The following is a 27,214-nucleotide window of genomic DNA, read 5'->3' on the forward strand; positions in this document are numbered from 1 at the left end:
ATGGGAGCCGGCTGCCGCCCGCTCACCACTTGCCTTCTCTTGGTCTCCACTCTCCGGGCTGGCTCAGGGGACGGATGGATGTCCAAGGACCCTCAAGCGGCGGGGGTACCCGACTCCTCGGGACCCCTGGGCCGGCACTTCGGCAAGTCCAGGCTGCTGGTCATCTCGGCTCCGGGACCCCTGGACACGTCCTACCGGCTGATGGAGAGGCAGGTGGACCTGGGCAAGGGTGCGCTGAGATGCCACTTGGCCCTGAGGGATCTCCTGGTGATGGTCCTCTTCCAGGGCAGCGGCGGCAGCGGCCGCCCGGCGCAGGGCAAGCTGCTCAGGGTGACCAAGGAAGGCGACAGGGTGGTGGAGGAGAAGCTGGGGCCGGAGGAGGTGGGGCAGGTCGCCCTCGAGCTCTCCCTGGAGGCCACCCAGTTCGGCATGGTCCTCCTGAGGAAGTCCCTGCACGTCTACGAGCGCTTCCCTTACGCGGTCAGGGTGGAGGCGGTGATGGAGGCGGTCGACCAGATGCCGCTGAGGAAGGTGGAGAGAATGACCCGGAGGGCGCGGAGGCTGAAGTGCGAGGGGTCCCGGGCCGGGAGGACCTCGGGACAGGTCCACGCCAGGAGGAACCTGGCTAATCGGACCACCCCCAATGTTGGGACCATGTCCAACAGATCTCCAGTCAACAGGTCCAGGTCTATCGCGTCCATGGCCAACAGGTCTCTGGCCAACAGGACCATGTCCATTGGAGCCACCCCCAACAGGTCTCTGGCCAACAGGACCATGCCCATTGGAGCCACCCCCAACAGGTCTCTGGCCAACAGGACCATGTCCATTGGAGCCACCCCCAACAGGTCTCTGGCCAACAGGACGATGCCCATTGGAGCCACCCCCAACAGGTATCTGGCCAACAGGACCATGTCCATTGGAGCCACCCCCAACAGGTCTCTGGCCAACAGGACCAGGTCCATTGGAGCCACCCCCAACAGGTCTCTGGCCAACAGGACTGTTCCCAAAGGTTCACCAGCCATCCCGAGGTTCAGACCAGGCTCGGCCAATTCTCGGAAGCCCTTCAGATCTTCCGGCCGCCGATTCCCGGAGAAGCCCGGAGAGGCGGCGCCGGGCAAGCGGAAAGCTTGGACCTCACCCCGGGGCTCGGATGGGGGGAGGAAGGCCAAAACTCCCAGGAGCCCAGTGAACGTCACGGAACGGGAGATGGTGGATCAGCTGATGGGCCAGATCAAGCAGAAGGTGTGGCGGATGATGGCGGTCAACCCCAGGCGCCCCCTCCAGCGCAGGCCCGATGATGGCCAGGTGTCCCAGGTAGGACCTCACCAGAACCTCTCCTCTGCACCTCCAACCGTGGCTCCCATGGGGGCTTCCATTGACCTCTCCGGAGCGGGGTCTCAGCTTCCCCACACCGCCGCCCCTTCATCGTCATCCGGTCAAACGGTCAACCCTGAGGAGGTCACGACCCCGGACTCCAGCTCAGGCACAGCACGATCGCAGGGCGGCCATGACGGACGGACTACGCTGCCCACGGTTCCTCTGCCCAACCTGGGAGAGGAGGACTCGACCGGGGAACTGCAGGAGGTATCACCAACTTTGGCTTCTGGTCTCGACACCCCCCAGACGAGGAAGGGGCAGACCCACCCCCCCGAACCCACCACCCCCCACCCCACCCGGGAGAAGGGAGACGGTGGCCGGCGCGGGTCCGGGGGAAGGGCGCACGGCAAGGACAAGAAGGCGGAGAGGAAAGACAGGGAGAACTCGGGCAAGGGCTCCAGGGGCAAGGGAAGGAAGAACAGGAGGAATCGCAAGAACAGGAACAAGAACAAGAAGCAAGGAGCCAGGGGGGACAAGCAGTCCGGCAGCCAACAGTTCCTGCAGCACTTCCTCAACAAGCGGAGGCTCTTGGTGAGTAGACAGGGCGAGAGCATGGGCCAAGAGGGCCAAGGGTCTTCCATTGTCACCTGCATCGGAGAAGGGACTATGATACACCCTTGAGAAGTCCATAAGACATAGGAGCAGAATTAGGCCATTTTGCCCATTGAGTCCACTCCACCATTCGATCATGGCTGATCTATCTCTCCCTTTCAACCGCATTCTCCTGCCTTCTACCCATAACCCCTGAGACCCGCACGGTGGCGCAGCGGTAGAGTTGCTGCCTTACAGCGAATGCAGCGCCGGAGGCTCAGATTCGATCCTGACTATGGGCGCCGTCTGTACGGAGTTTGTACGTTCTCCCCGTGACCTGCGTGGGTTTTCTCCGAGATCTTCGGTTTCCTCCCACACTCCAAAGACGTACAGGTATGTAGGTTAATTGGCTGGGCAAATGCAAAAATTGTCCCTAGTCGGTGTAGGATAATGTTAGTGTGCGGGGATCGCTGGGCGGCGCGGACCCGGTGGGCCGAAGGGCCTGTTTCTGCGCTGTATCTCTAAATCTAAAATCTAAATTTAATCAAGAATCTGTCAATCTCTCCTTAAAAATACCCATTGACTTGGCCTCCACAGCCCTCTGTGGCAATGAATTCCACAGATTCACCGCCCTCTGACTAAAGAAGTTCCCCCTCATGTCCTTTCTAAAGGTATGTCCTTTTATTCTGAGGCTGTGCCCTCTGGTCATAGTTCACTATGCTCTCTGGCCACTAGTGGAAACATCCTCTCCACATCCACTCTATCTATCCAAGCCGCTCGCTATTCGGTACGTTTCAATGAGGTGCCCGCTCTTCCTTCTAAACTACAATGAGTAAGGGCCCAGTGTCGTCAAACGGTCACCATACCTTAAAATACGTTTACGGTAGCCCTGATGGATCATGCTGTTCTTGGGATGGAAACAAGGGTTGTGAGATTCCTTTTATCCTGTATCTACACTGTGAACGGCTTGATTGTGATCATGTGTAGTCTTTCCAGTGACATTTAGCATGCAACAAAGGCTTTTCACTGTACCTCGGTGCACGTGACAATAAAACACGAAACTCACACAAACTAAAATATCTTACTTTTTAGTTTTACTTTTAAAGATAATGGGAAACGGGCCCTTTTTTCCCCCCACTGAGTCCGTGCCGACCAACGATTGTGGACGATCAGCCATGATCACAATGAACGGCAATGCTGGCTCGAAGGGCCAAATGGCCTCCTCCAGCACCTACTTTCTATGTTTCTATGTTCTATCCTACACACAGGCGCAATTTACAGAGGGCCAATTAACCGACAAACCCACAAGTCTTTGGGATGTGGGAGGAAACCGGAGCACACGGAGAAAACCCAGGTGGAGGGAGGGTCACACCTCAATAAGACCACCCCTCATCCTCCTGCGCTTCATGGAAAAAAAAGTCCGAGCCTGCTCAACCTCACCCGATAGCTCAGATACACCGATCAGCCAAAACATTATGACCACTGACAGGCGAAGTGAATAACATTGATTATCTTGTTACAATGGCACCTGTCAAGGGATGGGATCTATTAGGCAGCAAGTGAACAGTCAGTTCTTGAAGTTGATGTGTTGGATGCAGGAGAAATGGGCAGGAGTAAAGACCTGAGCGACTTTGACAAGGGCCAAATTGTTCTGGCCAGACGACTGGCTCAGAGCATCTCTGAAACGGCAAGGCTTGTGGGGTGCTCCCGGTCAGCAGTGGTGAGTACCTACCGACAGTGGTCCGAGGAGGGACAAACCACAAACCGGCGACAGACAGGGTGTTGGGCGCCCAAGGCTCATCGATGCGCGAGGGCAACGAAGGCTATCCCGTCTGGTCCGAACCGACAGAAGGTCGACTGTGGCACAAGTCACAGAAAATGTTAATGGTGGTTACGGGAGGAATGTGTCACAATACACAGTGCATCGCACCCTGCTGCGTATGGGGCTGCACACGGAGGACCATCAGCATATTAGGCAGGCGGGCATAATGTTTCGGCTGATCGGTGTAGAAAGAGGGAGTTTGTTGGAAGGAACTGCAGTTGGGTGAGAGTGGGGGGGGGGGGGGGGTGCTGTGGGCTTGGCTGACTCTGCTGGCTCTGCGTTGACAGGTGATCACGTCGCCCAGCAAGGACAGCAGGCTGTACGTCCAGCAGAGAGACGAGTACCTGGAGCATGTGTGCCAGCTGGCTGTGCGGCATATGAGTGTGGTCAACATCCTGGGCTCCCCCAGCAACAGCAGCCTGACTGTGGAGCACTATCAGTCCGGTGAGTGCCCAACGCCCCGACCCTCCCTCCACCCCTCCCTGTCCTCTCACCCCATCCTCTCCCACCCCGTCGCCCAGCAGTAGAGTTGCTGCCTCACAGCACCAGAGACCCGGCTTCCATCCTGACCACGGGTGGCTGCCTGTACTGAGTTTGCACCTTTCGGAATGAACTGCAGATGCCGGTTTATACCCAAGATAGACGCAAAGTGCTGGAGTAACTCAGCGGGTCAGGGGCAGCATCTCTAGAGAGAGGGGATGGGTGACGTTTCGGTTCGAGACCCTTCTTCAGTCTGAACCCTTCTTCAGGGCGAACTCTGTCTGATTCTCGGTGTGAGGAAGAGTCTCGAAGGACATTCCTTCCCTCCAGAGATGCTGCCCGTCCCACTGAGTTATTGCACCATGTTGTGTCTATCTTCCACACTCCAGACCAGTACCCGCAGTTCCTTCCTGCACACTCCCCAATGACAACCCACCCCCTCTGGATACTGCGACGCAGCGGGTGGAGCTGCTACCTCACACGGCCAGGGACCCGGGTTCGATCCTGACCTCGGGTGCTGTGTGTGTGGAGTTTGCATGTCCTCCAGCACTTGGTGTCTATTGTCAGTGAAGCGGCATCTGCAGTTCCTTGTGTAAGCACTAAGCACGGCTTTGTTGGTGGAAGTTTATAACTCCATTACCTGCACAATATCAGCATGTCCCTCCCGACATTGAGTGAAGTAGTTGCTCATGGCATTGCAGGCTTTGAGAACAGAACCATCTTAGTTTAGGTTCGAGGCACAGTGCGGAAACAGGCCCTTCAGCCCACTAGGTCTGTGCCGACCAGCGATCACCCCGTACACTGTGCACTGCCAGGGCCAGGAAGCGAGCGGGCAAGATCATCTCTGACCCCTCTCACCCTGGCCACAAACTCTTTGAAGCACTTCCCTCTGGAAGGTTACTCCAGACTGTCAAAGCAGCCACAGCCAGACATAAAAACAGCTTTTATCCACGAGCGATAGTTCTACTCAATAACCAAAGTCTGTAGTCTCTTTTTGCTCTGGTTTATTTCACTCACATGTTTAAACTGTAATGTTTTATTTTTAATGTTTTATGCTTTATTCTTAATTGTTTACTGTGTGTTCGTGTTGTTACTTGCGAACGGAGCACCAAGGCACATTCCTTGTATGTGTACATACTTGGCCAATAAACTTATTCAATTCAATTCAATTCAATTCAATCCTATACACAAGGAACAATTAACATAAGCTTATTAACCTACAAACTTGCAACGACTTTAGAGTGTGGGGGGAAACCGGAGCACCTGGAGAAAACCCACGTGGTCTTTATCTTGACTGACGTTACCTTGCACTGAAGGTTATTCCCTTCATCCTGTATCTGTGCACTGTGGATTTAGTTTGCTTTAGTTTATAGATAGAGCCCGCAAACAAGTCCTACGGCCCACTGCAGCCGCGCCAACCAGTGAGGACACGAGATCTATCCTACACATTAGGGACAATTTACAGAGGCAGATTAACCGACAAACCTGTATGTCTTTGGTGGGAGGAAACCAGTGCACCCAGGAGAAAACCCACGCGGTCACAGGGAGAACGTACAAACAGCAGTGCAGACAGCACCCGTAGAAGGGATGGTACCCGGGTCTCTGGCGCTGTGAGGCGGCAACTCTACTGCTGCGCCACCGTGCTGCCTCAAAGGTTTCAAAAAGGTCTTTTATTGTCACGTGTGCCAATTAAGGTACAGTGAAACTCTTGGGTAAATTTCCACAGAGGTTACTATCCCAGCAATTACTCTGAGGCAACAGACAAAGTCATAAAATGTCACTGGCAGGTGAAGGATTCCATTAGTGAAGTGACTGATCAATGCCCCACTCACCCACAGATACGAGTCCAAATCCCAGCCTGGCTGTTGAGGAATTGAAATTCAAAAGTGGTGGCAGAGTGGCCACAGCGGGTAGAGCCGCTGCCTCACAGCGCCAGAGACCCGGGTTCGATCCTGACCACAGGTGCTGTCTGTCTGTGTGTGGAGTTTGCACGTTCTCCCTGTGACCATGTGGGTTTCCTCCGGGTGCTCCGGTTTCCACCTATATCCCCAAGGCAGGCGGGTTTGGAGGTTACTTGGCCTTTGTAGACTGTCCCGAGTGTGTCGGGAGTGGATGAGAAATTGGAATAACATAGAACTATGTTACTGGGCGGCGCAGCGGTAGAGTTGCCGCCTTACAGCGAATGCAGCGCCGGAGACCCGGGTTCCATCCCGACTACGGGCGCCGTCTGTATGGAGTTTGTACGTTCTCCCCGTGACCTGCGTGGGGTTTTCTCCGAGATCTTCGGGTTTCCTCCCACACTCCAAAGACGTACAGGTGTGTAAGTTAATTGTCTTGGTAAATGTAAAAATTGTCCCTAGTGGGTGTAGGATAGTGTTAATGTGCGGGGATCGCTGGTCGGCGCGGACCCGGTGGGCCGAAAGGGCATGTTTCTGTGCTGTATCTCTAAACTAAACTAAACTATAACTAGTGTGAACAGGTGATCGCTGGACTCAGAGGTCCACAGGGCCTGTTTCCACGCTGTATCTCCAAACTAGACGAAACAATGCGTTTTTTAAGATTCTTTTTCCTCTAAGAGGGACTCCCTCTGTGGCATGCCACAGTGTGTGTTTGCGACAGGCTTACACAAAGCACATGCAGGATTCGATGTCAGGAAACAATTAAAAGATAAAGCATGGAAACAGGCCTTTCGACCCACCGAACCCACACTATGCAAGGATTGTAGTGTAAGAATAGTCTACTTCACCGTACAGTACACAAAGGATCACCGCATTTCCGGTGCAGACTTGTGCCCTTCAAGTTTCAATGTTCTTAATAGCACAAGAGTCTTATAGAGTCAGAGAGTGATGCAGTGTGGAAACAGGCCCTTCAGCCCAACTTGCCCACACCAGCCAACGTGTCCCAGCTGCACTGGTCCCACCTGCCTGCGCTTGGTCCATATCCCTCCAACCCTGTCCTATCCATGTGTTAACTATTTCTTAAATGTTAGGATAGTCCCAGCCTCAACTACCTCCTCTAGCAACTTGTTCCATACACCCACCACCCTCTGTGTGAAAAAGGTCACCCGTCAGATTCCTATCGAATCTTTCTACCTTCCCCTTGAACCTGTGTCCTCTGATCCTCGATTCCCCTGCTCTGGGCAAAAGACTCTGTGCGTCTACCCGATCGATTCTTCTCCTGGCCTTAAAAGCCTGTTGTCCTGGGTCATTGTTAAACACTCTTGACTCTTGACTGAGTTGAGTCCTACTGGAGATATGTGGATGGGCAGAGAGAGGTGAGATTCCAGGGAGTGAGTCTGTCAGAGTCTGTTCAAAAGTGATAGGAGCAGAATTAGTCCATTCGGCCCATCAAGTCTACTCTGCCACTCAATCACAGCTGATCTATCTCTCCCTCCTAACCCCATTCTCCTGCCTTCTCCCCATAACCCCTGACACCCGTACTCATCAAGAATCTATCTATCTCTGCCTTAAAAATATCCATGGACTTCTGGCCTCCACAGCCTTCTGTGGCAATGAGTTCCGTGTTTGCGTCAGTGTGAGGTTTACGTTTCCGTGACATACGATCCCATTCCTGTGTTTTCAGAGAATGAACAAGCATTAGACATCCCAGTGGCTGAGCCTGTCGAGCCTGAAGTGATCACAGAGCTGAGGAATGGTTTCGGGATGACCTTTGACGAATTCTTCATGGTGTTGGTTGACTATGACATGAAAGTGAAGGTGAGAGGCGACATCGTTTCACCATCAGCCAGTTCAGCAAATTAAAGGCAGACACACTGAACCACCTCCGCTCAGTCCGCCTTTGCCCACGCGATCTCCCGGTTGCCGAACACTTGGTTGGCAGACAGGAAGCAAAGAGTAGGAATAAACGGGTCCTTTTCAGAATGGCAGGCAGTGGCGAGTGGAGTGCCGCAAGGCTCGGTGCTGGGGCCGCAACTATTTACAATATATATTAATGATTTGGATGATGGAATTAGAAGTAACACCAGCAAGTTTGCGGATGACACAAAGCTGGGTGGCAGTGTAAACTGTGAAGAGGATGTTAGGAGGCTACAGGGTGACTTGGACATGTTGAGTGAGTGGGCAGATGCATGGCAGATGCAGTATAATGTAGATAAATGTGAGGTTATCCACTTTGGCAGCAAAAATAAGGAGGCAGATTATTATCTCAATGGTGTCAGATTAGGTAAAGGGGAAGTGCAACGAGACCTTGGTGTCCTTGTACACCAGTCACTGAAAGTAAGCGTGCAGGTACAGCAGGCAGTGAAGAAAGCTAATGGCATGTTGGCCTTCATAACGAGAGGATTTGAGTACAGGAGCAAAGAAGTCCTTCTGCAGTTGTATAGGGCCTTGGTGAGACCACATCTGGAGTATTTTGTGCAGTTTTGGTCTCCTAATTTGAGGAAGGACGTCCTTGCTATTGAGGCAGTGCAGTATAGGATCACGAGGTTAATCCCTGGGATGGAGGGACTGTCATATGAGGAAAGATTGGAAAGACTGGGCTTGTATTCACTGGAGTTTAGAAAGATGAGAGGGGGTCTTATAGAGACGTATAAAATTATAAAAGGACTAGACAAGCTAGATGCAGGAAAAATGTTCCCAATGTTGGGCGAGTCCAGAATGAGGGGCCACAGTCTTAGAATAAAGGGGAGGCCATTTAAAACTGAGGTGAGAAAAAACGTTTTCACCCAGAGAGTTGTGAATTTGTGGAATTCTCTGCCACAGAGGGCAGTGGAGGCCAATTCACTGGATGAATTTAAAAGAGAGTTAGATAGAGCTCTAGGGGCTAGTGGAATCAAGGGATATGGGGAGAAGGCAGGCACGGGTTACTGATTGTGGATGATCAGCCATGATCACAATGAATGGCGGTGCTGGCTCGAGGGTCCAAATGGCCTCCTCCTGCACCTATTTTCTATGTTTCTATGTTTAATTCCCCTTCCCATTCCCACACTGACCATTCTGCCCTGGGTCTCCTCCACTGTCAGAGTGAGGCCAAACGCAAATTGGAGGAACAGCACCTCATATTTCGCTTGGGCAGCTTACACCCCAGTGGTATGAACATTGATTTCTCTAACTTCACCTACCAATGTTCTCCAGAGATGCTGCCTGACCCGCTGACTTACTCCAGCACTCTGTGAAACGTCACCTATCCATGTTCTCCAGAGATGCTGCCTGACCCGCTGAGTTACTCCAGCACTCTGTGAAACGTCACCTATCCATGTTCTCCAGAGATGCTGCCTGACCCGCTGAGTTACTCCAGCACTCTGTGAAACGTCACCTATCCATGTTTGTCCAGAGATGCTGCATGACCCGAGAACATGGATAGGTGACGTTTCACAGAGTGCTGGAGTAACTCAGCGGGTCAGGCAGCATCCATGTTCTCGGGTCAGGCAGCATCTCTGGAGAACATGGATAGGTGACGTTTCACAGAGTGCTGGAGTAACTCAGCGGGATAGAATGCCAACTTGGTCAGCACGGACAAGGGCCTTTTCCATGCCCCGCCATTCTGTAATGCTGTCTGATGATAAGCCATCTCACGGTTGCTAAACACTTTAACTCCCCCTCCCATTCCCACACTGACCTTTCTGCCCTCCACTGTCAGAGTGAGGCCCAATGCAAATTGGAGGAACAGCACCTCATATTTCGCTTGGGCAGCTCACAGCCCAGCATTGATCATTGACTTCTCTAACTTCAAGTAACCCTTGCTTTCCCTCTCCCTCCCCCTCCTCCCCCATCCCAGTGACTAGTTGCACTGTCCTCTTGATTAATTTTACTGGTTGTATGCCTCGTTGTCATCTTCCCCTCAGCCAACAACGAACCATTCTACATTTCCTTGAACTCCGTCTGCTTTAATCTGTCGTTTTCACACCTTGCTCTTCCTTATCTCTGTGTCTCCCTCTCCCCTGACACTTGGTCTGAAAAACGTTTCTCGACCCATTCCTTCTCTCCAGAGATGCTGCCTGTCCCGCTGAGCTACTCCAGCATTTTAATAGACAATAGGTGCAGGAGGAGGCCATTCGGCCCTTCGAGCCAGCACCGCCATTCAATGTGATCATGGCTGATCATTCTCAATCAGTACCCCGTTCCTGCCTTTTCCCCACACCCCCTGACTCCACTATCCTTAAGAGCACTATCTAGCTCTCTCTTGAATGCATTCAGAGAATTGGCCTCCACTGCCTTCTGAGGCAGAGAATTCCACAGATTCACAACTCTCTGACTGAAAAAGTTTCTCCTCATCTCAGTTCTAAATGGCCTACCCCTTATTCTTAAACTGTGGCCTCTTGTTCTGGACTCCCCCAACATTGGGAACATGTTTCCTGCCTCTAACGTGTCCAACCCCTTTATAATCTTATACGTTTCGATAAGATCTCCTCTCATCCTTCTAAATTCCAGTCGCTCCAGTCTTTCAACATACGACAGTCCCGCCATTCCAGGAATTAACCTAGTAAACCTACGCTGCTCAATAGCAAGAATATCCTTCCTCAAATTTAGTTTAGTTTAGAGATACAGCACGGAAACAGGCCCTTTCGGCCCACCGGGTCCGCGCCGACCAGCGATCCCCGCACATTAACACTATCCTATACACACTAGGGCCAATTATTACATTTACCGAGCCATTACCTGTACGTCTTTGGAGTGCGGGAGGAAACCGAAGATCTCGGAGAAAGCCCACGCAGGTCACGGGGAGAACGTGCAAACTCCGTACAGACAGCACCCGTAGTCGGGACCGAGCCCGGGTCTCCGGCGCTGCATTCGCTATAAGGCACCGACTCTACCGCTGCGCCACCGTGCCGCCTTTGATGGTTAACTAACTTGCATGAACTTGTTCCACAGCAATACTTTGATGTCCCCATCCCCATCAAAGCCCTGGTGGATTACATGGACACCTTCCCCTCCAGACTACACGAGATCCAAGAGGAGAAGCGAAGGGGCGTCACCTGCATCAAGAGAGAAAGTCGGCTCAATATCAACAAATTCCTCGCCAGGTAACGTGTGCCCAGCGCTGAGCCCCAGCTTTCTCATGAGTTCATGTCACAGGAAAAGAATTAGGCCATTCGGCCCATCGAGCCCACTCCACCGTTCAATCATGGCTAATCTATCTCTCCCTCTCAACCCCATTCTCCTGACTTCTCCCCACAACCCCTGACACCAGTACTAATCCAGTACCAGTACAGATGTCTGTGGCAATGAATTCCACAGATTCACCACCCTCTGGCTAAACAAATTCCCCCTCATCCCCTTTCTAAAGGTGCGTCCTTTTATTCTGAAGCTGTGCCCTCTGGTCCTAGACTCACCCACTAGTGGAAACATCGTCGCCACATCCGCTCTATCCAGGCCTTTCACTATCCCGTAAGTTTCAATGAGGTCCCCTCTCATCCTTCTAAACTCCAGCGAGTACAGGCCCAGTGCCAACAAACGCTCATCATATGTTAACCCACTCATTCCTGGGATCATTCTCGTAAACCTCCTCTGTACCCACACCAGTGGCAGCACATCCTTCCTCAGATATAGGGCCCAAACTGCTCACTATATTGCTAATGTGGTCTGAAGCCCCAGCATTATATCCCTGTAAGGGGTTGTGTGGTAACATACTCCATTTCTAGGTCTAGCCTGATCCTTCCAGCCCATCCCACCGTTCTTCAAGATCATGCCGCCCACGATGCCCCATCTCAGCTGGTCTCATTTGCCAGCGTTTGGCCCATATCCCTCTGAGCTTTTCCTGTCCATGTACCTGTCCAAGTGTCTTGTAGAAGGCTGTTGTATTACCTGCCTCAACTACCACCTCCGACAGCCAGTTCAGAGGTCATAGCCTCAGAATTAAAGGACGTTCCTTTAGGAAGGAGATTGTGAGGAATTTCTTTCGTCGGAGGATGGTGAATCTGTGGAATTCTTTGCCACAGAAGGCTGTGGAGGCCAAGTCAGTGGATATATTTAAGGCAGAGACAGATAGATTCTTGATTAGTAGGGGTGTCAGGGGTTGTGGGGAGAAGGCAGGAGAATGGGGTTAGGAGGGAGAGATAGATCAGCCATGATTGAATGGTGGAGTAGACTTGATGGGCCGAATGGCCTAATTCTGCTCCTATCCCTTCTGAACATGAAATGTCGCGACCCATCTTCAGACTCTAAGTGTCTACATGTTTCCTTTCTCAGGTTTCAATGGAAGAGACGATTGTTGATCATTTCCACGCCTTATGAGGAGGACTGGGCATTCCAGCAGCAGCTCACTGCCCTCACAGCCCAGGAGTGCAACTTGGGTGAGTAGCCCTGACCTCCATGTCGTGTGGCACACTCACACTCACACTCACACTCACACACACACACACACACACATGTGCGCACACACTCACACACACACGCACACACACACACATATGTGCGCACACAAACGTGCGCACACACACACGCACACACCCCACACACACGTGCGCACACACACACACGTGCGCACACACACGCGCACGCACGCACTCACACACACACACACACGCACACACACACACATATGTGCGCACACAAACGTGCGCACACACACCCCACACACACGTGCGCACACACATGCACACACACACACACGTGCGCACACACACGCGCACGCACGCACTCACACACACACACATGCACACACACACACACACACACGTGCGCAGATGCACGCACACACGCACGCACATGCACATATTCACACACACAAACATCCACGCACGCACGCGCACTCGCACGCATGCACACAGAAATACACGGATGCACACAAACACATGCACGCACGCAAGCCGGCACACACACACACATGCACGCACATACATGCACACACACACATGCACGCCGGCACACACGCATGCACATGCACACGCACACGCACTCATGCATGCATGCACGCACACACACATGCCTGCACACTGACACAAGCACACACACATGAATGCACAAGTGCATGCTTACGAACATGCACACACACAAGCACGCACACATGCACAGACACATACATATGCACGTGCACGCAGACATGCCCACTTGCACACACACTCACACACACACACACATATACACACACACACACTCTCATACACACAGCCGTTCCACACCCAGACCATCCAGTGCCCATTCCTTACACGACAACAGTCACCTTCTTGAGGGCGACACTCTGGCGCAGTGGCACAGTGGCGCAGCGGTAGAGTCGCAGCCTTTCAGCGCGAGAGACCCAGGTTCGATCCTGACTATGGGCGCTGTCTGTACGGAGTTTGTATTTTCTCCCTGTGACCTTGTGGGTTTCCTCCGGGCGCCCCGGTTTCAAGGACCAGTCTCGCCCCCCCCCCCCTCTTCTTCCCTCTCCAATCAGGCAAGAGTAAAACGCACACCTCCAGATTCAGGACAGTTTCTTCCCGGCTGTTATCAGGCAACTGAACCATCCTACCACCAACTAGAGAGCGGTCCTGACCTCCCATCTACCCCATTGGAGACCCGTGCACGTGACAGGCAAGTGCTCTCTAGGTGTCCTATCAACAACTAGAGACGGTCCTAACCTCCCGTCTACCTCATTGGAGACTCTGGAGATTAGGTTTCCCGTTCCTTAGGGCACACTAACCGTCGGAAATTTATTTGGAAATATTGAGAGGATCACCAATGTGAAAGATGGCATCGACTTTACACAGTGTGATCCAACACAAAGGGTAGGTCTGGAACAAAGAACAAAGTTCTGGAGGAACCCAGCAAGTCGAGCAGCATCTGTGAAGGGAAGTCAACTCGATGGGATCTACAGGAGTTGCTGCCTGCAAGAGGTAGAGACCCACATCATCAGAGACCCACATCACCCTGGCCACGCTCTCATTCAGTTTAGTTTGGAGATACAGCGCGGAAACAGGCCCTTTCGGCCCACCAGGTCTGCGCTAACCAAAGATACTAGAGGAGCAAGATGAACCACGCCGTTGAAATCGCCTATACGGAAGTGTAGTACGCAAAGGAGCGTAACGTCCGCCATTTTAGTAGCCAACACTATGCCTCTCGTAGTGTAATCAGTGCATTGGGGGAACAATATGTGTGATGATACCATAAAAATGCAGAAAATATCTCATCTATCAATTCACAGATTTTTGTTACTTTTCTTTTAAAATGTTTCTGCAAGTTTCTGCCTACTAAAATGGCGCATTGGCGTACTACGGTTTTTGGGGTCGAGTGGTCTATCTTGCTCTGCTCTATTATCTTTGGCACCAACCAGCGATCCCCGCACATTAACACTGTCCTACACCCATTAGGGACAATTTTTACATTTACCAAGCCAATTAACCTACAAACCTGCACGTCTTTGGAGTGTGGGAGGAAACCGAAGATCTCAGAGAAAACCCACGGGGAGAACGTACAAACTCTGTACAGACAGCACCCGTAGTCGGGATCGAACCCGGATCTCCAGCGCTGCGTTCGCTGTAAGGCGGCAACTCTACCGCTGTGCCACCGTGCCACCATTTTATTCCTGCCATTGGGAAGAAGGTCCAGGAGCCTGAAAACCGTGACCTCCAGGTTCAGGAGCAGCTTCTCATTCTGAAAGGCTTGGATAGAGTGGATGGGAAGACGATGTTTCCACTAGTGGGAGAATCCAGGACTAGAGGGCACAGCCTCAGAATGAAAGGACGTACCTTTAGAATGGAGATGATGAGAAAATCTTTTAGGCAGTGGTGAATCTGTGGAATTCACTGCCACAGAAGGCTGTGGAGGCCAAGTCAGTGGATATATTTAATAGACAATAGACAATAGGTGCAGGAGGAGGCCATTGGGCCCTTCGAGCCAGCACCGCCATTCAATGTGATCATGGCTGATCATTCTCAATCAGTACCCCAGAAGGCAGTTCCTGCCTTCTCCCCATACCCCCTGACTCCGCTATCCTTAAGAGCTCTCTTGAATGCATTCAGAGAATTGGCCTCCACTGCCTTCTGAGGCAGAGAATTCCACAGATTCACAACTCTCTGACTGTAAAAGTTTTTCCTCATCTCCGCTCTAAATGGCCTACCCCTTATTCTTAAACTGTGGCGCCTTGTTCTGGACTCCCCCAACATTGGGAACATGTTTCCTGCCTCTAACGTGTCCAACCCCTTAATAATCTTATACGTTTCGATAAGATGGAGATTAGGTGGAGGTGGAGATTGACAGATTCTTGATTAGTACAGGCGTTAGGGGTTATGGGGAGAAGGCAGGAGAATGGGGTTGAGAGGGAAGTATAGATCAGCCATGAATAAATGGCGGAGTAGACTTGATGGACCGAATGGCCTAATTCTGGTCCTCTGATTTATGACTTTACGACTGTATGCTTTTCTGTCGAAGTTTCTTAGAGTTGTTGGAGACATGCCGAACTTCCATGGTTTTTGAGGAAGGCAGGGTGTTGATGTGCTTCCTTGACCTTAGCTGCATTGTGGTTGGCTCAGGGCAAGTTGTTGGTGATAATTACGTCTAGAACGTTGAAGTTCTTGATGTGCACAAGTCCGGCGAGGTACAGGTTCAATGAAAATCTTGCTTGCAGCAGCATTGCAGACACATAGGGCGGGCACGGTGGCGCAGCGGTAGAGTTGCTACCCGGGTTCCATCCCGACTACGGGTGCTGTACTGTACGTTCTCCCCGGGACCTGCGTGGGTTTTCTCCGAAATCTTCAGTGTCCTCCCACACTCCAAAGACGTACAGGTTTGTAGGGTTAATTGGCTTGGTAAATGTAAAAATTATCCCCAGTGGGTGTAGGATAGTGTTAATGTGCGGGATCTCTGGTCGGCGCGGACCCGGTGGGCTGAAAGGGCCTGTTTCCGCGCTGTGTCTCTAAACTAAACATAGACGCAGAGTTAAGAGTCAAGTGTGTTTTATTGCCATATTTCCCAAAACAGAACAATGGCAGTCTTACTTGCAGTAGCACAATCTCTCCCCCGACTCTCAGTCTTAAGAAGGGTCTCGACCCGAAATGCCACCCATTCCTTCTCTCCAGAGATGCTGTCTGACCCGCTGAGTTACTCCAGCTTTTTGTGTCTATTTTCAGTGCAAACCAGCATTCTACTCCTTCCAACTCAGATTTGTAAACATAGTACTCTGTTAAACAACGTAAAAAGTTCAGTATTCATTAAAAAAAAAATAGACAAATAAATAGACTACAAATTCAAAAACAACGCTCTCCAAGTGTAGGTAGTTTGGGGCCTATTTGGAGGTTGAGGTGTTTCGGAGCCTGATGGTTGTAGGGAAGAAGCTGCCCCTGAATCCATCCGGCTGTTAGTTTTCAGGCTCCTGTGCCTTCTCCCCGATGGCAGGAGTGAAATGAGAGCGTGGCCAGGGTGGTGTGGGACTCTGATGATGCTGGCTGATGATTCAGGCACAACACACAACATACAAATCATACAATACATAACCTGGACATAAATACACAAAAATCCTCGAGACGTTAAAAAGACAAAAAAAACAGAGATGCGTGCAAAGCGTAGATAAAAAAACATGTCCCCGGTAGTCATAGAGTCATAGAGTGATACAGCCCCTTCGGCCCAACTCGCCCACACCGCCCAACATGTCCCAGCTACACGAGTCCCATCTGCCATATCCCTCCAAACCTGTCCAATGCATGTACCTGTCTAACTGCTTCTTAAACGATGGGATAGTCGCAGCCTCAACTGCTTGTTCCACCACCATCCTTTGTGTGAAAAAGTTACCCCTCAGATTCCTGTTAAATCTTTTTCTCTTCACCTTGAACCGATGTCCTCTGGTCGTCTGTCTGTCCGTCTGTCCGTCTGCCCGCCTGCCCGCCTGCCTGCCTGCCTGCCTGCCTGCCTGCCTGCCTGCCTGCCTGCCTGCCTGTCTGTCTGTCTGCCTGCCTGCCTGCCTGCCTGCCTGCCTGCCTGCCTGCCTGCCTGCCTGCCTGCCTGCCTGCTTGTCTGTCTGTCTGTTTATTTATTTATTTATTTTCCGGTCTATACAATACAACAGATTGACCGTACAGTTGTGAAAGTCAAATAGTGCAAAATCATTGTATCAAAAACAAAACAATATAATCACACATGATATTTTCTGACCGAAAAAAAAGGTGTAGGCAGAAGCCAAAGCTTATTGTGCCTACTCTTAATACTTAACAAAATATAATTTTTAAAAAAAACCACAACATCATAAGTCAGAAGCAGATAAACAAAACATAGAAAGAAACACAAATATAGTCAAGAACCGTCATTTCTGTCATGTCATTCATTTCTCAGTGCTGATCACATATTTTGTATCTTTCAAATATAATATTTTTGAACATTTTCTTGAATTTACACATATTATTACACTCTTTTGATTCATTGTTAATTCACCTACTATGGGCAAGAGACTCTGTGCGTCCAATTCCTCTCATGATTTTGTACACTATTCCTCCACATCGATAAGACGCTTTAGATAATTGAAGTCCTGTTGTGGTGAAGATGCTAGGGGGCATCCTGCTTATAGCTTGCAAAAATAAATATTTTAAATAGGGGATTCTTTCCCCTATTCTAGTGGTTACTCAGACCTCTACGTTAATATTTTACCTAATACCATCAATACCATGATCTCTGACTTTCTGTAAAGAGGTCTCATGTGACACCCTCTGATTAAATACACAGGGTGTCGACCCGATACATCACGCATCCACACCGAAGGTGGACACAAAATTTTGGTCTCCAAATTTGAGGAAGGATATTCTTGCTATTGAGGGCGTGCAGCCTAAGTTTACTAGGTTAATTCCCGGAATGGCGGGACTGTCATATGTTGAAAGACTGAAGCAGCTAGGCTTGTATACACTGGAATTTAGAAGGATGAGAGGAGATCTTATCGAAACGTATAAGATTATTAAGGGGTTGGACACGTTAGAGGCAGGAAACATGTTCCCAATGTTGGGGGAGTCCAGAACAAGGGGCCACAGTTTAAGAATAAGGGGTCGGCCATTTAGAACTGAGATGAGGAAAGACTTTTTCAGTCAGAGAGTTGGGAATCTGTGGAATTCTGAGAATTGTGAGAGGCCAATTCTCTGAATGCATTCAAGAGAGAGCTAGATAGAGCTCTTAAGGATAGCGGAGTCAGGGGGTATGGGGAGAAGGCAGGAACGGGGTACTGATTGAGAATGATCAGCCATAATCACATTGAATGGCGGTGCTGACTCGAAGGGCCGAATGGCCTCCTCCTGCACCTATTGTCTATTGTGTAGAATGCTAGAGTAACTCAGCGGGACAGGCAGCATCGCTGGAAGGAAGGAATGGGTGACATTTCAGTTTGGGATCCTACTTCACACCGGAAACGCCAACCATTCCTCACTCCAGAGATGCTGCCTGTCCCACTGAGTCACTCCCACTACTGTCCCACTAGTGCAAGAGGTTTCCCGTAGTGTTCCGTATCTGAGGTGCGATTAGGGTGGTGCGGGTCGGTTCAGGAACCTGATGGTTGCAGGGAAGTAGCTGTTCCTGAACCTGGATGTGTGGGACTTCATGCTCCTGTACCTTCTCATTTCTGTATCAGCCCACGGCAGTGAGTTCACTCCAAAAGGCCCCGGTTGACATTTCGGTGCAGGCTTAGGGAGTGCAGTTCTATCAGATGTGCCAATGGTTGTGTGGAATGGAATGGGATGGAATACCTTATTGTCATGTGACTAGGCCCAGTGAGATTCTTTGTTTGCTTGCCCAATGTATACAAATAGCAGCCACCTATGGCACTGACAAAGCTACAAAGCACGCCGGCTCCTCCTTTTGTCCGTCCCCACCCCCCCCCCCCCCCCAGACTTCAGCAGCTGCTGTCCCTTGCGTCTCCGCCGCGCCAAGTTATTTGAGGACAACGGAAAGGATTGCAGATATTTTTTAAGAGCGTCGCCGGAATTTCTCTGTTCGCCAGACTGAGTGGGAGAAGCAGGTGGTATTGGCATTAAAGTGCAGGCGGAAAGTGTATCCCAGAGTCCCAGGGGCTGACATAATCCCACAGCTTGCTAACTCCAAGGAGGTGAGCGTCTTGGAGAAGTTGTAGAGGCTTTCCTGGCTGTGTTAAAGTATAAATACAAAGAGAAATAGTCCGGAGTGTTCCATTGTCATGTGACCCAGATAGAACAATGAAATTCTTACTTACAGCAGCACAACAGAATATGTAAACATTGTACACTGTAAACATATAATAAACGAGAAAAAAGTTCAGTAGGTGTCTATATATATATTTATATATATATATATATATATATATATATAAAAGAAAATAACTGCAGATGCTGGTACAAATCGAAGGTATTCACAAAATGCTGGAGTAACTCAGCAGGTCAGGCAGCATCTCGGGAGAGAAGGAATGGGTGATGTTTCGGGTCGAGACCCTTCTTCAGACTATATATATATGTGTGTGTGTGTGCGCTTGTGTGTATCTATCGATATATTACTAAAACGCTCATCTTGTTTGTTTGTATAACTGTTCGTTCGTAAATATATTTATACCCGTAATACAGCCAAAACGGTACACGGTAGCACAACAATTTTAGGCCCACCGTTCTCACCGTCGGCCTGCGGTTCAAATGGTTGTTATATTTTTAAAGTTATTCATTTTTTAAACCTAAAAAATCACTTTTTAAACTTTAATAAATCCCTTTTCCACTTGCGCTACCCATCAGCCGCGTGCCTGCGCAGTAATACCTCCGTGTTCGAGGTCACACTGGGAACCCAACGGGTCCGGGCCTGCGCAGTTGGGGCCCGTTGATCTAATACTTACATAAGATGGCCGCCGGATCGGCACGTGTACGGAACCCAACGGGTCCGGGCCTGCGCAGTTGGGGCCCGTTGATCTATTGCAGCTCCCCGACTTACGGTGCTTCGACTTACGATGTTTCGACTTTGCGATGGTTTAATGCATTTCGACGTACGATATTTTCGGTTTCCAATGGGTTTCTCCTAATGTAACCCCATCGTAAGTTGAGGAGCACTTGTACTTGCGTGTTGATAAGGGAGGTCGAGGGGGGAATGGAGTGGGTGAGTGGGGGGGGAGGGGGAGGAGTGGGGGAGGGGAGCAATGCAGGAGAGGTTTGGACACAACGGGACCACAGCAGCTAGTATATAATATGTATAATAATAATCTACACAATTCAGAGCTTATTTGAAGTTGTAGTGTTTAATAGCCTGATGGCTGTGGGGAAGAAGCTGTTCCTGAACCTGGAGGATACAGTTTTCAGGCTCCTGTACCTTCTTTCCGATGGCAGTGTGTGGCCAGGGTGGTGTGGGTCTCTGGTGATGCTGGCTGCCTTTTTGAGGCAGCACCTCCTGTAAACCCCTGCGATGGTGGGGAGGTCAGTATCCACGATGGACAGGGCAACATTCACCAGTTTGTGCAGAACAGTACAGCACAGGAACAGGCCCTTCAGCCCACAGCGCTTGTGCTGAACATGGTGCCAAGACCAACTGTCATCTGCCTGCACGTGATGCACATCCCTCCATTTCCCTGCACATCCATGTGCCTATACAAAAGCCTCTTAAACGCCATTATCTGTACTTTTTTAATTTCCAGCATCTAGTTTAGTTTAGTTCAGTTTGTCACGGGTACCAAGATACAGTGAAAAGCTTTTTGTTGTGTGCTATCGAGTCAGCGGAAAGACGTACAGATATGTCGGTTAATTGACTGGGTAAAATTTTTTTAAAACAATTGTCCCTAGTGTGTGTAGGATAGTGTTAGTGTGCGGGGATCGCTGGGCGGCGCGGACTCGGTGGGCCGAAGGGCCTGTTTCCGCGCTGTATCTCTAAATCTAAAAAATCTAAATCTAAAAATCTATACATGATCACAAACTAGCCTTCCACAGTGCGCAGATACAGGATAAAAGGAATAACATTTAGTGCAAGATAAAGTTCAGTAAAGTCCAATTAAAGATAGCCTGAGGGTCACTAATGAGGTAGATGGGAGGTCAGGATCGCCCTTTGGTTGTTCTTGGCATGATTCAGTTGCCTGATAACAGCTGGGAAGAAAGTAATCGCGTCTCTCTGCCCATAATCCATATCCCTCCATTTCCTGCACATCCATGTGCCGAACCAAAAGCCCCTTAAACGCCATTATAGACAATAGACAATAGGTGCAGGAGTAGGCTATTCGGCCCTTCGAGCCAGCACCACCATTCAATGTGATCATGGCTGATCATTCTCAATCAGTACCCCGTTCCTGCCTTCTCCTCATACCCCCTGACTCCTCTATACTTAAGAGCTCTATCTAGCTCTTTCTTGAATGCATTCAGAGACTTGGCCTCCACAGCCTTCTGAGGCCGTGAATTCCACAGATTTACAACTCTCTGAAAAAGTTTTTCCTCATCTCCGTTCTAAATGGCCTACCCCTTATTCTTAAACTGTGGCCCCTGGTTCTGGACTCCCCCAACATTGGGAACATGTTTCCTGCCTCTAACGCGTCCAACCCCTTAATAATCTTATATGTTTCGATAAGATCCCCTCTCATCCTTCTAAATTCCAGTGTATACAAGCCTAGCCGCTCCAGTCTTTCAACATACGACAGTCCCGCCATTCCGGGAATTAACCTAGTAAACCTACGCTGCACGCCCTCAATAGCAAGAATATCCTTCCTCAAATTTGGAGACCAAAACTGCACACAGTACTCTGTCCCATGTCTCAGAGTTCAAGCATCTGCAGGTTATTTTATCTCCATTCATCTTATGTTGTCATTGGGTGGAAACAGGCCCAACTTGCCCACACCGACCAACATGTCCCATCTACACTGGGCCCACCTGCCTGCGTTTGGCCCATATCCCTCTAAACCTGTCCTATCCATTGGCCTGGGGGAAAATAAACTGTAGATGCTGGTGGAAATCGAAGGTAGACACAAAATGCTGGAGTACCTCAGCGGGTAAGGCAGCATCTCGGGAGAGAAGGAATGGGTGACGTCGAAGAAAGGTCTCGACCCGAGACATCACCCATTCCTTCTCTCCCGAGATGCTGCCTGACCCACTGAGTTACTCCTGCATTTTGTCTCTTTCCATGTACATTTCTAACTGCTTCGTAAACGTTGCGATAGTCCCAGCCTCAACTACCTCCTCCAGCAGCTCGTTCCATACACCCACCACCCTTTGTGTGAAAAAGTTACCCTTTGGATTCCTATTAAATCTTTCGCCTTCACCTTAAACCTATGTCCTCTGGTCCTCGATTGCCCTACTGTGTGTAAGAGTCTACCCGATCTATTCCTTTTTTTAAAAATGAAAGCGGGCTATCTTACTAATGCTCTGGTTCAGTCTGAAGAAGGGTCTCGACTCGAAACGTCACCCATTCCTTCTCTCCTGAGATGCTGCCTGACCTGCTGAGTTACTCCAGCACTCTGCGAATAAATACCTTCGATTTGTACCAGCATCTGCAGTTATTTTCTTACATTATCTTACTGATGTTCTCTCCTTGTGCAGGAATTCGCCATTTTGCCGTGTTAAAGATGATGGGTTCAGGAGAAGAGGCCTCTGGATCGCTCGAGCTGCTGCCTGTGAACGGTGAGTACGTCTTATAGAAACGCATACAATTACAAATGGACTGGTCAAGGTAGATGCAGGAAAAATGGTCCCAGTGTCCAGAACCCGAGGAGTCCAGAACCAGGGGCCACAGTGTCTAAGAATAAAGGGGAGGCCATTTAAAACTGAGATGAGAAAAAAACTTTTTCACCCAGAGAGTTGTGAATTTGTGGAATTCTCTGCCACAGAGGGTAGTGGAGGCCGATTCACTGGATGAATTTAAAAGAGAGTTAGACAGAGCTCTAGGGCAAGGGTTCCCAACCTGGGGTAAATTTATCCCCAGGGGGTATATTTCTCCTATCATGATTGCAATTTGAACTTAAAATAATAATGTTAAAAACAGTATTTTAAAATTTCTCCTTTGTCGATTGCTTTATTATGGTAGAAGTGTAAACTCAAATTACTGAACAAAACTGGGTGGGTGTAAATTTACTCTCGAAAAGTTGTCAGGGGTAAACGGGACGAAAAAAGAGATTGAAAAAAAGTTTTCCCCCTCCCCCCTCCCCCCCCCCCCCCCCCCCCCATATAAAACAAACCAGAGAACATTAACACACACTTTTAAAACTTACCAAAAATAAGAAAAAAAGTTTGAAAACGACAGACAGACAGTTGGGGGAGTCCAGAACCAGGGGTCACAGTTTAAGAATAAGGGACAATTTACAACGTTAGGACTGAGGTGAGGAAACACTTTTTCAGCCAGAGAGTTGTGAATCTGTGGAATTCTCTGTGGGCGGCGCGGTGGCGCAGCGGTAGAGTTACTGCCTTACAGCGAATGCAGCGCTGGAGACTCGGGTTCGATCCTGACTACGGGCGCCGTCTGTACGGAGTTTGTACATTCTCCCCGTGACCTGCGTGTAATAAAAAGGAACTGCAGATGCTGAGTTATACCAATTAGGATCTGGCTAAGATCAGTGTTGGCACAGCGGCACAATGGGAGAGTTGCTGCCTCACAGCGCCAGGTTCCATCCTGACTACGGACGCTATCTGTACGGAGTTTGCACGATCTTCCCGTGACCGTGTGGGTTTTCTCCGGGAGCTCCGGTTTGCTCCCATGCTGAGTTTGTCGGTTAATTAGCTTCTGTAAAATGTCTCTAGTGTGTAGGATAGAACCAATTTACAGGGCGATCGCTAGTCGGCGTGGACTCGGTGGGCCGAAGGGCCTGTTTCCACGCTGTATCTCTAAAGTCTGTAGTTTAGAGATACTGCGCGGAAACAGGCCCTTCGGCCCACTCCGACCAGCGATCCAGTACACGTATACACCCGGGACAATTTACAACGTTACCAAACCCAATTAACCTACAAACCTGCACGTCATTGGGATGTGGGGGGAAACCGGAGCACCCGGAGAAAACCCACGCGGTCACGGGGAGAACATGCAAACTCCATACAGACAGCACCCGTAGTCAGGATCGAACCTGGGTCTGTGGCGCTGTGAGGCAGCAACTCTACCGCCGTGCCACCATGCACATGGCAACATCAAGTGTAAAGTCTAATGCAGGAAAAATGGTCCCGATGTTGGGGGGAGTCCAGAACCAGGGGTCACAGTTTAAGAATAAGGAACTGAGTTTGGACTGTTTGGACTGAGGTGAGGAAAAACATTTTCACCCAGAGAGTTGTGAATCTGTGGAATTCTCTGTGGGCGGCGCGGTAGCGCAGCGGTAGAGTTGCTGCCTTACAGCGAATGCAGCGCTGGAGACTCAGGTTCGATTCTGACTACGAGTGCTGTCTGTATGGAGTTTGTACGTTCTCCCCGTGACCTGCGTGGGTTTTCTCCGAGATCTTCGGTTTCCTCCCACACTCCAAAGACGTGCAGGTTTGCAGGTTAATTGGCTGGGCAAATGTAAAAAATTGTCCCTAGTGGGTGTAGGATGGTGTTAATGTGCGGGGATCGCTGGGCGGCGCGGACCCGGTGGGCCGAAGGGCCTGTTTCTGCGCTGTATCTCTAAATCTAAATCAAAAAAATCTCTGCCACCGAAGGCAGTGGAGGCCGATTCACTGGATGTTTTCAAGAGAGAGTTAGATTTAGCTCTTTGGGCTGACGGAATCAAGGGATTACGGGGAGAAAGCAGGAACGAGGTACTGATTGTGGATGATCAGCCATGATTATATTGAAGTATAAGAAAATAACTGCAGATGCTGGTACAAATTGAAGGATATTTATTCACAAAATGCTGGAGTAACTCAGCTGGTCAGGCAGCATCTCGGGAGAGAAGGAATGGGTGACGTTTCGGGTCGTCGAGACCCTCGACCCGAAACGTCACCCATTCCTTCTCTCCCGAGATGCTGCCTGATCTGCTGAGTTACTCCAGCATTTTGTAAATGATTATATTGAATGGCGGTGCCGGCTCAAAAGGGCCGAATGGCCTCCTCCTGCACCTGTTTTCTGTTTTGTCGAGTCCACTAAACCTTCTATTGCTCCCTTTGAACGCAGGGCGGTCACAGGTGGAGACGGAGAGCCTGTCGTGGGCGGCGGTGAGCGGTTTGCGGGAGCACTACCAGGTCGGCGAGGACCACTTCATGATGCTGCTGACAGGCAAGGACGGTGCCATCCGCTCCTGGTACCTGTCGCCCGTGTGGTCGCTGGCGGCCGTGTACGAGCAGCTGGACTCCACGCCGGAGCGGCAGGAGGAGACGAGGCTCCAGCAGAGGCTGGGCATTGGGTGCGACCGAGACGACGGCCCTCCCCACTACCCCGGCTACCATCAGCGCGGTTAGCTCCCCCCCTCCTCTCCTCCCGGTCACCCACCAGCCCCCGGACACTGTGCCTAGTCTCCATCACCCCCATCAGCGGACCTGTGTTGAATACTGTGCAAATCTATCGCTGCGTCTTGTACCGGTTTGGACTACGCCTGTGTTTAGTAATCAATATAGAAGCTCCCACAATGAGCCACAGCGCCTTGTTATTGACCGTGATCACTCTTCCACCCTCTTTGACCATTTGAAGGCACAAGTATCCGTCTCCAACCGAAGAAGATTCATACTGGCTGGGGCATGTTTTCCATCCCCTTTCCTTGCTCTGGGCAAGGGCAACATGGTGGCGCAGCGGTAGAGTTATAGACAATAGGTGCAGGAGGAGGCCATTCGGCCCTTCGAGCCAGCACCGCCATTCAATGTGATCACGGCTGATCATCCTCAATCAGTACTCCGTTCCTGCCTTCTCCCCATACCCCCTGACTCCTCTATCCTTAAGAGCTCTATCAAGCTCTCTCTTGAATGCATTCAGAGAATTGGCCTCCACTGCCTTCTGAGGCAGAGAATTCCACAGATTCACAACTCTCTGACTGAAAAAGTTTTTCCTCATCTCAGTTCTAAATGGCCTACCCCTTATTCTTAAACTGTGGCCCCTTGTTCTGGACTCCCCCAACATTGGGAACATGTTTCCTGCCTCTAACGTGTCCAACCCCTTAATAATCTTATACGTTTCGATAAGATCTCCTCTCATCCTTCTAAATTCCAGTGTATACAAACCTAGTCGCTCCAGTCTTTCAACATATGACAGTCGCTGCCTCACAGCGCCAGAGACTCGGGTTCGATCCTGACTACGGGTGCTGTCCGTACGGAGTTTGTACGCTCTCCCCGTGATCTGCGTGGGGTTTCTCCGGGTGCTCCGGTTTCGTCCCACATCCCAAAGACGTGCAGGTTCGTAGGTTGTGTAGGAAAGAACTGCCGATTCCGGTTCAAGTCGAAGGTGGACACAAGATGCTGGAGTAACTCAGCGGGACAGGCAGCATCTCTGGAGAGAAGGAATGGCTGAGGTTTCGGGTCGAGACTGATGTCAGGGGAGGGGGCGGGACAGAGATAGAATGTAGACGGAGACAGTAAGACTGGTGGGAGAACTGGGAAGGGGGAGGGGATAGAGAGGGGAAGCAGAGACTAGAGAAGTCAATGTTCATACCGCTGGGGTGTAAACTGCCCAAGCGAAATCAGAGGTGCTGTTCCTCCAATGTGCGCTGAGACCTTACTCCAGATTCGTAGGTTAATTGGCTTCTGTGAAATTGTAAATTGTCCCTAGTGTGTGTAGATCAGTGTTAGTGTGTGGGGATAGCTGGTGGGCACGGTTTCTGTTTCCGTGCAGTATCTCTGAAGTCTAAAGTAAAGTCCAAAGAAAGATATAGCATGGAAACAGGCCCTTCGGCCCACCGAGTCCCTGCTGACTATCGATCACCCGCTCACACAAGTTCTATGTTATCCTGCTCTCTCTTCCACTCCCTGCACACCAGGGGGTCATTGGTGAGACCACACCTGGAGTATTGCGTACAGTTTTGGTCTCCTAATCTGAGGAAAGACATTCTTGCCATAGAGGGAGTACAGAGAAGGTTCACCAGATTGATTCCTGGGATGGCAGGAATTTCATATGAAGAAAGACTGGATAGACTCGGCTTGTACTCGCTGGAATTTTTGAAGGTTGAGGGGGGATCTTATAGAAACTTACAAAATTCTTAAGGGGTTGGACAGGCTAGATGCAGGAAGATTGTTCCCGATGTTGGGGAAGTCCAGAACAAGGGGTCACAGTTTAAGGATAAGGGGGAAGTCTTTTA

The 27,214-nt window shown here is 50.3% G+C and overlaps 1 protein-coding gene across 1 annotated transcript; it reads left to right on the forward strand.

Moving 5' to 3' along the window:
- LOC144592299 (uncharacterized) lies at positions 1–25,544 on the forward strand. The gene is made up of 7 exons (XM_078396825.1): positions 1–1,908; positions 4,018–4,174; positions 7,793–7,926; positions 11,041–11,192; positions 12,358–12,461; positions 22,578–22,658; positions 25,108–25,544. Exons 1-7 carry the CDS (start codon positions 1–3, stop codon positions 25,389–25,391), a joined length of 2,820 nt encoding a protein of 939 aa, XP_078252951.1. The 3' UTR covers positions 25,392–25,544.
- Positions 25,545–27,214: the final 1,670 nt, after the last annotated feature.

Source organism: Rhinoraja longicauda, chromosome 3, assembly GCF_053455715.1.
Source record: "Rhinoraja longicauda isolate Sanriku21f chromosome 3, sRhiLon1.1, whole genome shotgun sequence".
Lineage (NCBI taxonomy): Eukaryota > Metazoa > Chordata > Chondrichthyes > Rajiformes > Arhynchobatidae > Rhinoraja > Rhinoraja longicauda.

Bases quoted from the DNA above. Each gene is read 5' to 3' on its own strand.
- LOC144592299 (XM_078396825.1), top strand. From the start codon at position 1: ATGGGAGCCGGCTGCCGCCCGCTCACCACTTGCCTTCTCTTGGTCTCC. The intron at 4,175-7,792 runs GTGAGTGCCCAA...CTGTGTTTTCAG, and splicing joins TGTGGAGCACTATCAGTCCG to AGAATGAACAAGCATTAGAC. The intron at 22,659-25,107 runs GTGAGTACGTCT...CTTTGAACGCAG, and splicing joins CGAGCTGCTGCCTGTGAACG to GGCGGTCACAGGTGGAGACG.